The 11,034-nt window shown below is 36.6% G+C and overlaps 4 protein-coding genes across 5 annotated transcripts; 2 read left to right on the plus strand and 2 right to left on the minus strand.

Moving 5' to 3' along the window:
- Positions 1–422: 422 nt before the first annotated feature.
- LOC104744241 (peroxidase 27) lies at positions 423–2,224 on the plus strand. The gene is made up of 4 exons (XM_010465259.2): positions 423–972; positions 1,119–1,304; positions 1,398–1,557; positions 1,678–2,224. The coding sequence occupies exons 1-4, from the start codon at positions 760–762 to the stop codon at positions 2,082–2,084; spliced, it is 966 nt and encodes a 321-aa protein (XP_010463561.1). The 5' UTR covers positions 423–759; the 3' UTR covers positions 2,085–2,224.
- A 66-nt stretch (positions 2,225–2,290) lies between these two features.
- On the minus strand, positions 2,291–2,922 carry LOC104744242 (protein DOWN-REGULATED IN DIF1 11-like). Its single transcript, XM_010465261.2, has one exon. It carries the CDS (start codon positions 2,833–2,835, stop codon positions 2,371–2,373), a length of 465 nt encoding a protein of 154 aa, XP_010463563.1. The 5' UTR covers positions 2,836–2,922; the 3' UTR covers positions 2,291–2,370.
- Positions 2,923–3,415: 493 nt separating this feature from the next.
- Positions 3,416–7,434, plus strand: LOC104744244 (starch synthase 2, chloroplastic/amyloplastic). Its single transcript, XM_010465264.3, has 8 exons — positions 3,416–4,204; positions 4,535–5,201; positions 5,315–5,379; positions 5,493–5,570; positions 5,685–5,795; positions 5,874–5,918; positions 6,007–6,180; positions 6,267–7,434. The coding sequence occupies exons 1-8, from the start codon at positions 3,884–3,886 to the stop codon at positions 7,221–7,223; spliced, it is 2,418 nt and encodes an 805-aa protein (XP_010463566.1). The 5' UTR covers positions 3,416–3,883; the 3' UTR covers positions 7,224–7,434.
- On the minus strand, positions 7,370–10,516 carry LOC104744243 (uncharacterized). Of its 2 annotated transcripts, none has more exons than XM_087487527.1 (4): positions 9,490–10,516; positions 8,920–9,264; positions 7,845–8,074; positions 7,370–7,751 (listed from the first exon to the last, which is right to left on the minus strand). In XM_087487527.1, the coding sequence occupies exons 1-4, from the start codon at positions 10,352–10,354 to the stop codon at positions 7,479–7,481; spliced, it is 1,713 nt and encodes a 570-aa protein (XP_087343653.1). In that variant the 5' UTR covers positions 10,355–10,516; the 3' UTR covers positions 7,370–7,478. The 2 variants fall into 2 exon arrangements, with proteins under 2 accessions (XP_087343653.1, XP_087343652.1); XM_087487526.1 differs by having other exon boundaries at positions 7,370–7,754.
- Between the last annotated feature and the right edge of the window lie 518 nt (positions 10,517–11,034).

Below are 11,034 nucleotides of genomic sequence, written 5' to 3' on the forward strand. Positions count from 1 at the left end.
TTGGAAGAACATGCGCGAAACATTACAGGGAACTTATAATGCATGGATGCATGTGGGATCAAATAATTGTTTTTCGATAACGTCCAAAGATTAAACATTCATTCATTCATCATGCATACGTAGATATATTAATCTAAAATACAAACTAAAGTTTAATTAAATTCTTCCATCGGTTAGGAAACTATTGTCCCGAGCTATATGGCAATTAAAGTAGTATAAATACATTGTTTTATCCAAACTATATGTGTCATTCTCTTGTTAGAGGAACTATATAGGCGTCTTAGTGACGTAAAGACACACGAAATTTGCAATTTTTAAAACCCAATTTGTATTTTATCTGGTCTTAAAGAAATGGGAAATTTAGGCAGCCCTTTGTTTTTGGTGTAGCAATATATGTACACCATACATAAGGAAAAACACGCGTAGATATTATATACACAAACATACATATTTTCTATACACAAATATAGTACGACTTTTGTCAATTTGCACTCTTTATATTTATAGAAACAATGATTGGTCTTATGAACAACAAAAATGCAACAAGCATTCCACCGCAGACCAATGATAGTCAACTGCATTTTGATGTTAATTAATTTCAATGTTCTAACCACAAACACTTACAATATTGCAATTTAGTTTAAACTACTTACTCAATTGAGTATAAATAACTTCGACTTTCATCAACAATTCATCATCAATTAATCTAGCAAAAAACAAAAGTCCAGAGCTACAAGCTAAAGAGACGACAGTTCAAATATGGCTGCTTCTAAGGGATTAGTTGTCTCTTGCTTGTTCTTAGTGCTGTTGTTTGCTCAAGCCACTTCACAAGGCTTAAAAGTAGGTTTCTACAGCAAAACATGCCCACAAGTCGAGGGTATTGTCAAAAAGGTCGTGTTCGAAGCAATGAAGAAAGCGCCTACTCTTGGTGCTCCTTTGCTTAGAATGTTCTTCCACGACTGCTTTGTTCGAGTAAGTTTATGTAAAGCGTGAAGCGACTCATGACTTTTATATTTTTCATACGTCACGTACGTTCTCTTGTCAATGTGAGATTCCTAGTAAAACTATTAATGTGTTGTATTATCTATCGTCTGATCCGTGAATCTTATAATTAACAGGGATGTGACGGATCAATATTGTTAGATAAATCGAACAATCAAGGCGAGAAGAGTGCGGTTCCTAACCTAAGCCTTCGAGGGTTTGGCATCATAGACGATTCCAAGGCGGCTCTAGAAAAAGTGTGCCCGGGCATTGTTTCTTGCTCTGATGTCTTGGCACTTGTCGCCAGAGACGCAATGGTAGCAGTAAGTATCTTCATCACATTAAACAAAAAAAAAAATTCTACATACACATGCATAGAACTCCCTATATTTACTATGAAATATGTAAATTTTTAGCTTGAAGGACCATCGTGGGAAGTTGAAACGGGAAGAAGAGACGGCAGGGTTTCTAATATCAACGAGGTCAACTTGCCATCGCCTTTTGATAACATCACCAAGCTTATCACAGATTTTCGCTCAAACGGCCTCAACGAGAAGGATCTAGTCATTCTTTCAGGTACGTATAAAATATTGAATGATATCATATTATATAGCCCGACTGAGAAAAATGAAAAATTAGAAACCTGTTTTGGTAGTGAATTAATATATGGAAAATACACATGTTTTTTTTCTAAAGGTGGACACACTATTGGAATGGGACATTGTCCTCTAGTGACAAACCGGCTTTACAACTTCACCGGAAGAGGAGACAGCGACCCGAAGTTGGACTCAGAGTACGCAGTTAAACTCAGGCAGAAATGCAAGCCAACCGACACGACGACGGCTCTAGAGATGGATCCAGGAAGTTTCAAGACTTTTGACGTGAGCTACTTCACGCTAGTGGCTAAGAGAAGAGGACTTTTCCAATCGGATGCTGCTCTATTGGACAACTCCAAGACTAAGGCTTATGTCTTGCAGCAATTAAGAACTCATGGGTCAATGTTCTTTCATGACTTTGGTGTCTCTATGGTGAAAATGGGTCGGAGCGGAGTTCTCACGGGTCGTGCTGGGGAGATCCGTAAGATGTGTCGGGTTCCTAATTAAGAGATAGTATAAAAATGAAAATATATCTATTTGAGTTTGATTATTATTGTTTGCTTCTATATGACTATATATCGCTTTTTTTTTTCTTTTCTTCATTAAATGTGATTGTTTTCTTGGGAATAATAAGCTGCATTATAGAATTTTTAAAAGTCTTGAAAATTCACGTTATAATAAGGCTCAAGTTATAACGCTTACTCGTTTGAAAAAATAAAAACAAAATATTATGATTTTATTGGTTTACATATATATTAGTTGGATGGATACAATGAAGGGATTGAGAAAATGGTTAAAATAAACCTCCAACTTCAGCATAACATCTGTTCCAGACTTGACGAATCCGAGGACGGGCTTTAGAAGCAAATTGTTTGAACTTATAAACCTTAAACATAAATTCCCTAAAAGCTATGTGACATTCTTCGCCGTAGATCATCATTTTCATGCAACAATACCTCGAAGCTGGTTTATCTTGAAGAATCTCACCCAGGACTTCATCGTTGCATCTAGATTCTCCCATCAATTGACCGCAAAACAGGGCATACTCTAAAACATCTTTTGGCAGTTTACGAGTCATGTCTCTATTGATTTCATCCGTAGTCGGGGACCTCGCAAACGGATCTAAATCAACATTGGGATCTATCAACGGTTCCTCGTTATCTTCAAGTTTTGAAGCCAAACTTGGATAAGCAAACAATACCAATGTGGTGATCACTAGAAGAGATGCCATGAAAACACAATTACTATTAGTCTTCATTATTTATTTTCTTTAATCTCCTTTTTATTACTTCTAGTTAAAATTTGCATGTTATATATATATATAGTAGTCGATCAAATGTTATCCAACTAATCAGTTTCTTTTTTAAAAATAAAATAAATAAATTACGTTTTTGGTTGTTACTCATTAAAAGAAAAAAAAATATTTATTTACTTTATGTAGTTTAAACTTTAAACATTGACGGTTTCGTTATCGTTGGATGTATATAAATTTCATTAAATATACTTCAGTTTATAAAAAAATTTCATTAAATTGCATAAAACATTTAATTTTTAGCATTTTTTTAAAAAACGTTAATAATTAATATCAAAAGTTTCATTTGAATATGAGGTGTGAAGTTTTTTAAAAAAAAATTCTAGAAAGATTCAAAATATATAATTAATGAAATCAATTTGTGCATGTTTAAAATGTAAAAAAAAATTGAAAGGAATGGTCAAAAGAATTGGACGGTGCTAAGAGTCTTCTTGATATCTGTATTTTTTGTTTGGACGATTACGATTTATTCTTGGGAAACTCTCGAGGCCTAACTAAAACTACGTATGTGGAGATAGATGGATCCATCCCCAACAACAAATAGATACAGAAAGAAATATAAAAATTGCATAGTAGTATTAATTAAGGCTCATGAATCACGCGAATGGTATTTGAGAGTATTTGTTGTTGTATATGGTGAAAGATCATTGTGGCCCCATTGTTGTGCAAATCTCTCTCACACGACTCTGTTTTGTTTTTGTTTGATTCCTCTCTCTTTCTCTCGATTTATATAATCCACAACAACAACAACAACAACAACACAGCCGTCGCAACTACACTCTCAAAGCACTCGTTTTTATTTTTTTCTCGCTGACAAAAGAAAAAGCCTTTGTCTTTTAGATCATCTGAGTTCGGTTCTTCTCAATTAGGTCTGTCCGATTTCGTTGATGAAACTTGTCCGAGTTTGTGTGTGATCCATCTTCTCATTACTTAATAACCAAAAAAAAAAAGAAACTTTTTTTTTTCTTGAATTGGTTGAATCAATCGAAGTTTAATGGCATCAGTTGCCGAGAGCTCTTTTCCTCTTCTGTGTCAAATCAAGACTCACCGTCGAGTCACTTCTTCTTCTTCTTCTTCTTCTTCTACGCTGAGGAATTCGGGTCTCCTCCGAGTTTCTTACCCTGATGGGTCGCTGTCCTTTCGTGGTCGGAGCTTCGTTCTTAGACATCGATGGAAGTGTGTGAGGCGCGTTGAGGCTACTAGCAGCTCTGATTCTTCTGAACCTACCAGTGGAGATGAGCCAGAGGATGCGCTTCAGGCTACCATTGAGAAGAGCAAGAAGGTTCTTGCTATGCAAAGGAACCTTCTTCAGCAGGTTTACTAGATCCATCCTTTTTTACTCTGCTCTCCAAAATTTACATTTGATTTCTTGGGTCTATAGTAAAGGTACCCTTTTTAGCCTTTTGGCAATGATTCAATGTCAGGATTAGGTCACTCAATTGCTTTCTGGAGATCTTTAGAAACTTAGAGTATAAAAGGTCCTTTTTTTTGTCCAAAACTATGAGATGTAAGTGAGAATGTGTCAATATAATGGTGTTTGTGATGCTTAATTCTATGGAGGCTGTTTTAGGATTAGATTTATTGAATTGTTGTTTGAAATTAGTGTCTTATGTTCTTTCACTTTATCTGTCATGTTACTCTTCAGATTGCTGAAAGGAGGAAGCTGGTCTCATCTATAAAAGAGAGCACACCTAACTTGGATGATGGGAAAGGTTATGGTTCTTCTGTGAATGCAAATGCTGATACTACTATGAAAGATAAGATGGATGGAGACGCAAACGGTAGTGTCAGCGCAAGCAGTTATGGCAAGTCATCTTTGAACAAAGAATCAGAACCTAATACTTTATCTCCCAGTAGTACTGAATCCCTGAAGAAAAGCAAACAAAGCTCAGTGCCTGTTAGATCTTCTTCCCCTGTAACCTCTCCTGAGAAACCATCCAGTGTAGCCACTAATGGGAAACCTTGGTCTAGTGTAGTAGCCTCTAGTCTAGATCCTCCTTATAAACCCTCTTCTACTATTACCTCTTCTGAGAAGACTTCTGATCCCGTAGCTTCTCCTGGAAAGCCGAGTAATTCTCGCGCTGGTGCATTTTGGGCAGACCCACTACCCTCTTACCTGACTAAAGCACCTGAAACATCAAGTATAGAGACCGAGGAGTACATGGAAGAAAGAGAGGATAAGACACATGTAGAAACTAGTAGCGACACTAATGAACCTGGGAAGGACGAAGAGATGCCGCCTCCACTAGCTGGAGCAAATGTCATGAATGTTATATTGGTAGCCGCAGAGTGTGCTCCATTTTCAAAAACAGGTAATTATTTCATTTTTGTTTACCTTTGATCGATTGTGCGGGTTTTGTTTTACTCATGCATAAGTAGGCTTCTCTTGGAGTACACGAACTGAACACTGTGAGAAATTTTATAGGTGGCCTTGGAGATGTAGCTGGTGCTTTGCCAAAAGCTTTGGCTCGGCGTGGACATAGGGTTATGGTAATATTGATCAAAGAGTGCCTTTTTTGGTGTCATCAAAGCTCTCTGTTTGATCGTGGACATCGAAACTCAAATTAGTTAAGTTAATCATCTTCTTTATTTTTTCTTGCTAGGTTGTGGTTCCTCGGTATGCAGAGTATGCCGAAGCCAAAGATTTAGGGGTACGGAAGAGATATAAGGTGGCCGGGCAGGTATAAAAGCTGTTAATGTATCAAGATTGGAATTTTTCTTTCCTTTTCATTTAAATTCCTTAACAAAGAGTAGACGTGGTAGAGAAAACTGAAGTGGAGCACACTTTACTGCAGGACATGGAAGTAATGTACTTCCACGCATATATAGATGGTGTTGATTTTGTTTTCATTGACAGCCCTGTCTTCCGGCATCTGAGTAATAACATTTACGGTGGAAACCGACTTGTAAGACTTCTGTCTTATTCTCCCTCTTCTTTACCAAATTCAGCCTACAAGTACTAAGTTTGGTATATCTGAATCCAGGATATCTTGAAGCGAATGGTTTTATTTTGCAAGGCTGCTGTTGAGGTAAACCTCTGCTCTAAGATTTTGAACAGGAGATCGATATTTTGCCGCCTTCTTATACCAGTTTCGGGTTCTTGAAAAAAAAATTCAGGTTCCGTGGTATGTTCCTTGTGGAGGTGTGTGTTATGGAGATGGAAATTTGGCTTTTATAGCAAATGATTGGCACACTGCGTTACTACCAGTTTACCTGAAAGCCTATTACCGAGATCACGGAATAATGAAATACACACGATCTGTTCTTGTAATCCATAACATTGCTCATCAGGTTAGTATCTTCATTCCAAGAAGTGACTGATTTCATGCTTATTATATCCAGAGATCTGTGCATTAACCATAATGGTGGCAAACTAGGGTCGGGGACCGGTAGATGATTTCTCATGCGTGGATTTACCGGGGCATTACTTGGATACCTTCAAGTTATATGACCCTGTAGGAGGTGAGCATTTCAACATTTTTGCTGCTGGTCTAAAAGCTGCCGATAGAGTTCTCACTGTTAGCCATGGATATTCCTGGGAGGTTAAGACCTTAGAAGGTGGTTGGGGTCTGCATAACATCATTAATGAAAACGACTGGAAGTTTAGAGGAATTGTGAACGGTATAGATACAAAAGAATGGAACCCTGAATTTGATACTCACTTGCACTCTGATGATTATACCAACTATTCCGTGGAGACACTTGGAATTGGTAAACCTCAATGTAAAGCTGCATTACAGAGAGAGCTTGGTTTGCCTATTCGACCTGATGTTCCGCTGATCGGTTTTATTGGAAGATTGGATCACCAGAAAGGTGTTGATTTGATAGCTGAGGCGGTTCCATGGATGATGAGTCAGGACGTTCAGCTGGTTATGTTAGGCACAGGGCGACCGGATCTTGAAGAGGTCCTCAGACAAATGGAGCATCAATACCGAGATAAAGCACGGGGATGGGTTGGGTTCTCGGTTAAGACAGCACACAGAATAACAGCTGGTGCAGACATATTGCTGATGCCTTCGAGATTCGAACCATGCGGTCTTAACCAGCTTTACGCAATGAACTATGGAACCATTCCGGTGGTCCATGCTGTGGGAGGGTTGAGAGATACAGTTCAACAGTTTGACCCGTATAGTGAAACTGGTCTTGGTTGGACATTTGATAGTGCAGAAGCAGGTAAGCTGATACATGCCTTAGGAAACTGTTTGTTGACGTATAGAGAGTATAAACAGAGTTGGGAAGGGCTTCAGAGAAGAGGAATGACACAAGATTTGAGTTGGGATAATGCTGCAGAGAAGTACGAAGAAGTTCTTGTTGCTGCTAAATATCAATGGTGAGTTAATAAATGTTCCTTTTTTTTTACTGTCTATAAAGAACCTGTTTTTGGAGTTGTTAAGAAGCTTAGTTGTGTAGATTTGGTGATAAAACTACATTGGAGCTCGGCAAATTCTCATGCCATTAAGCTCCTTGTGGTCTAAGGATCAAGCTTGTTAATCTTTGTTGCTCTCTCTCTATAGTAATTCTAAAGTGATAGATATACTTCACAAAGTAGATTGATAATTACATATGGTGAAAACCCTAACTTAAAGAAATCAAGAAGATGGGAATAAAATAGGAGAGAAAGTTCTAGAAATCTTGTCACCGTTGAAGTGAATGTTGTTGAGCTTGTGTTGACACCACTTGAGGTGAGAAGATGAGACTAAAGACATGTGTAAAACCCTAGACACTAGCTTTAAATCTATCATTATGAACCTCACTAACATAAAATGTTCATCTTTCTCAATCTTATCTTCTTCCATGTTGGAAGATTTCTTCTTGAACCAAATTTTCTTCTTGTTCCCTTGGATCTCCTTCAACAATTGTTCCTTCTTCACAAATAAAAAAACATTAAGATGTATAAAGACTAAAAACCCAAGGGAAAATGAAAAGTCTTAAATTGTTAATAAAAGTAAATTAACCTTTTGGTGTGAATTTTTAAGGTCAAGAAAGAGCTTAAAGTCTCTAGGATCTTCCAATTCCATAAGAGGAGAATTAGTCAAAGAGATCTTAAGTCTTTCCCACATCAAAGGTTTTTTGATGTCTACATTCACAAAGTCATAGAAGACTTCAATACATCTCTCTATTGCTTTCAACACTTGTGTGTCCTGTCTTTCTTCTTCTCCTTCATGAGGTCCCTCTCTATTATATCCTTTGGAAAAAATAAGATAAAGATAAGGAAATTATGAGTTCAAAACAAAACTTAGATAATTCTATATGGAAAAAGAATCTAGAATGAAGAGATTTTGACCCCAAAAAGAATTATCATGTGGAAATTATACGAATCTAAAAATGGATGAATCATGCTAACCCTCAACATTTGAAATTTCTATTTTTTTTTTGGAGTTTCGTAAGCACATCTTTTTCTTGGTCAACATGTAGAGTTGACAATTTTTAAGAGTTTACTTGATTAATATTCATTGGTAGATAACTTATCACAAGTCACACAAGTCATCTAAGTAAGATAAGGAGTGTTCTTGTGACTTGTGAGTTGTGTGACTTATCCACCAATTTACGTCGAAAGATTCTGTCGACACATAACCTGTTAGAGACCAAAACTAGACTATTTCTTTAGAAATACAAATTAGAATTCCAAATTATAAGGTATTTTATTCACGTAATTTATTTTAAAAAATTAATCCATAGATTAGTCGTATCTAAAATGATATGTTTGGAGTTTTAAAATGTTTTCTTAAGGAGTAGAGTGATGAATCTTGATAGTGATTTTAGAATTTAGTCAAGAAGTCTGTTAAAGCTCATCTTATGATCACATCTTTATAATTTTATAAGAAAAAGCAAGATTCATAACTAATCGTTGTTGCTAAAAAAAAAAAAGTAGATTTTTGTTCCTACGATTCCAACCAACGTAATTAAAAACTATTATATGAACTCTCAATTTATACTCGATGTAACCCACACACCAAGAAAAGTATTTGAAAAATCTAGGTATTATTTAATATATAATATATGTGACAATTGAATAAAGTAATTAATTACCTGAGAGTCGAGGGACTTGAAAGAAGCTCATCAACTCAAATCTCCTTTGAACAAAGCTCAAGACTCTTTTTCCTTGGCACCTTTCATCTTCCAAGAACCTCTCTAACAAGACCTGAAAGTTTTGGAACTCTCTAGAGATAACGTCATGTAACTCACCTCTCGAATCAGCGGGTTTCGAACTATTTCTCACTGTAATGTACTGATGCTGAAGAGCTTCCCATGATAAGCAAGACTGAGCAACATAAACTAGCTCAAGGTCCTTCTCTATGCTTTGTTTTAGCCTCTTCTCTGCCGTTTCCCCCCATGAGCGCAAACTACTTGCCGTCATTTGGTTCGTGATCACACCTAGGAATGGTAAAAATGAATATTAAACATCAAAATTATGTTATAGTACTGGTTGGTAAACTATAGTATATTAAAAAGACTTTGGTTTCAATTATTGTTAGTCTTGAGAATGCTGTAAAAATGACAAATCGACTGTTGTGTAGGTCCTGAGATTCTAGTTTAGACTTATTCGGTGTCTCCCCCAGTTATAACTTATAAAGACAGTAAAAATAAAAATAGACTTACTTAGTCCATAGGTTCTATCGCGGCTGAGTATGTCATACCATCTCATTCTTTCGCAGTACTTCTTGTATACTTGATCAGTTTCATCATCTTCAACAACTCGATGTGTTTGATTCTCTATCACAACTGAATCTTGGCACGCTGAATCCAAGCTTGCAGTAGATGAAGGCGAGGGATGATCTCTATCGCTAGCTGCTAGAGAAGATAGATCATCATTCTCCACGTCTGAGTTAATGATATCTTCTTCTTCTTCATCACTGGTTATAGAATATTCATCTTCTTGATCTAGTGGCATAGTCGTCTGGATTTCGAACTCAAGATTCTTCTCCATGTTAATAGCATCAACAATGTCTTGTACCTCTTCCTCCTCCCCTTCCGTTTCAGGAAGCTCAACAACATCTTCTCGATCAAATTCGTAGAAAAAATCGTCTTCATCATCATCTTCTTCAAGAATCTTGCCTTCTCGCTGAGCTAAAAGAACTTTTAATTGAGTGTCCACTTGATATTTAAAAGAAAAGCTAAAGGCAGGAATCGGATTATGAATACTTCTAGAAAGTTCCAAGTTATTAAGGGTATTTTTGATCTCTTTCCTAGACTCAATAGTACATGTAGCCTCCCTTCTAACCATAATGACTCGGAGAAAACTAGTAAATAGCTTAGAGAACGTGACCAAGACCGATGAAAAGGCGTTGTATAACGTTTGAAAACATGGGAGAAGCCATAAAAAGAAGAGATAGAGCCATATAAGAAGTTGACAAAGAAACAGAACAACAGGGTGCATGTATAGTTTCAGATAAGACGATCTCAAGAAACCATCTCGAATCACTATGGATTCTATAATTAGCCAACATGTTGAGAGTATAGCCATCAAAATTTCACAGAGAGGCAGAGAGAAAGAGAGAGGGGAAGGGAAAGGGACTCAAAAGAGGAGAGTGTGTTTATAAAGACGAGAAGAAGCTGCTGCGAAAGAGCCTTGTTGGAATTTTTATCCCTCAGCATGATCATTAATAAATTAAGTTGGTAAAGGGTCAATTTTGTTATCTTGAATGTTCTTTCTTATTAATTGATTCAAGTTTTGTTTGGTTTTGAACTTTTAAACATGTTGGCAATATTCGGATTTGAAGTATACTAATTCAATATGTAACAGAAAAATATCCGTTTTAGTGTTAAACTAAACCTCTAAGGCCATGTATTGGCTATATAATAAAATTTTTAATTAAAAGAGCCAACTTGACCCTCCATAGTTCTAATTGTTAACCTACGGCAGACAAATGGAACTAGTGACATGATTTTGTAACTTTTTATCAAATCCACATAGAAAGCTCATCACTTCTCAAGCTCCATCACAGAACACATATGGAGAACATAACGAACTAACAGACACAGAAACACACATGATGTTCATCAATGTTAGTAACATCTTTTATGTAACCCTGCATAAAAGCTTCAAGTTTCAACCTAACCAGATCAGACCTAATACAACATCAATCCCTGTTTCCATAGGCCCCGATCTCGAAGGCGAAACTAAGCAAGCACAAATGAAAAGCA

Source organism: Camelina sativa, chromosome 15, assembly GCF_030686135.1.
Source record: "Camelina sativa cultivar CO46 ecotype springtype chromosome 15, ASM3068613v1".
In the NCBI taxonomy this organism is placed as follows: domain Eukaryota; kingdom Viridiplantae; phylum Streptophyta; class Magnoliopsida; order Brassicales; family Brassicaceae; genus Camelina; species Camelina sativa.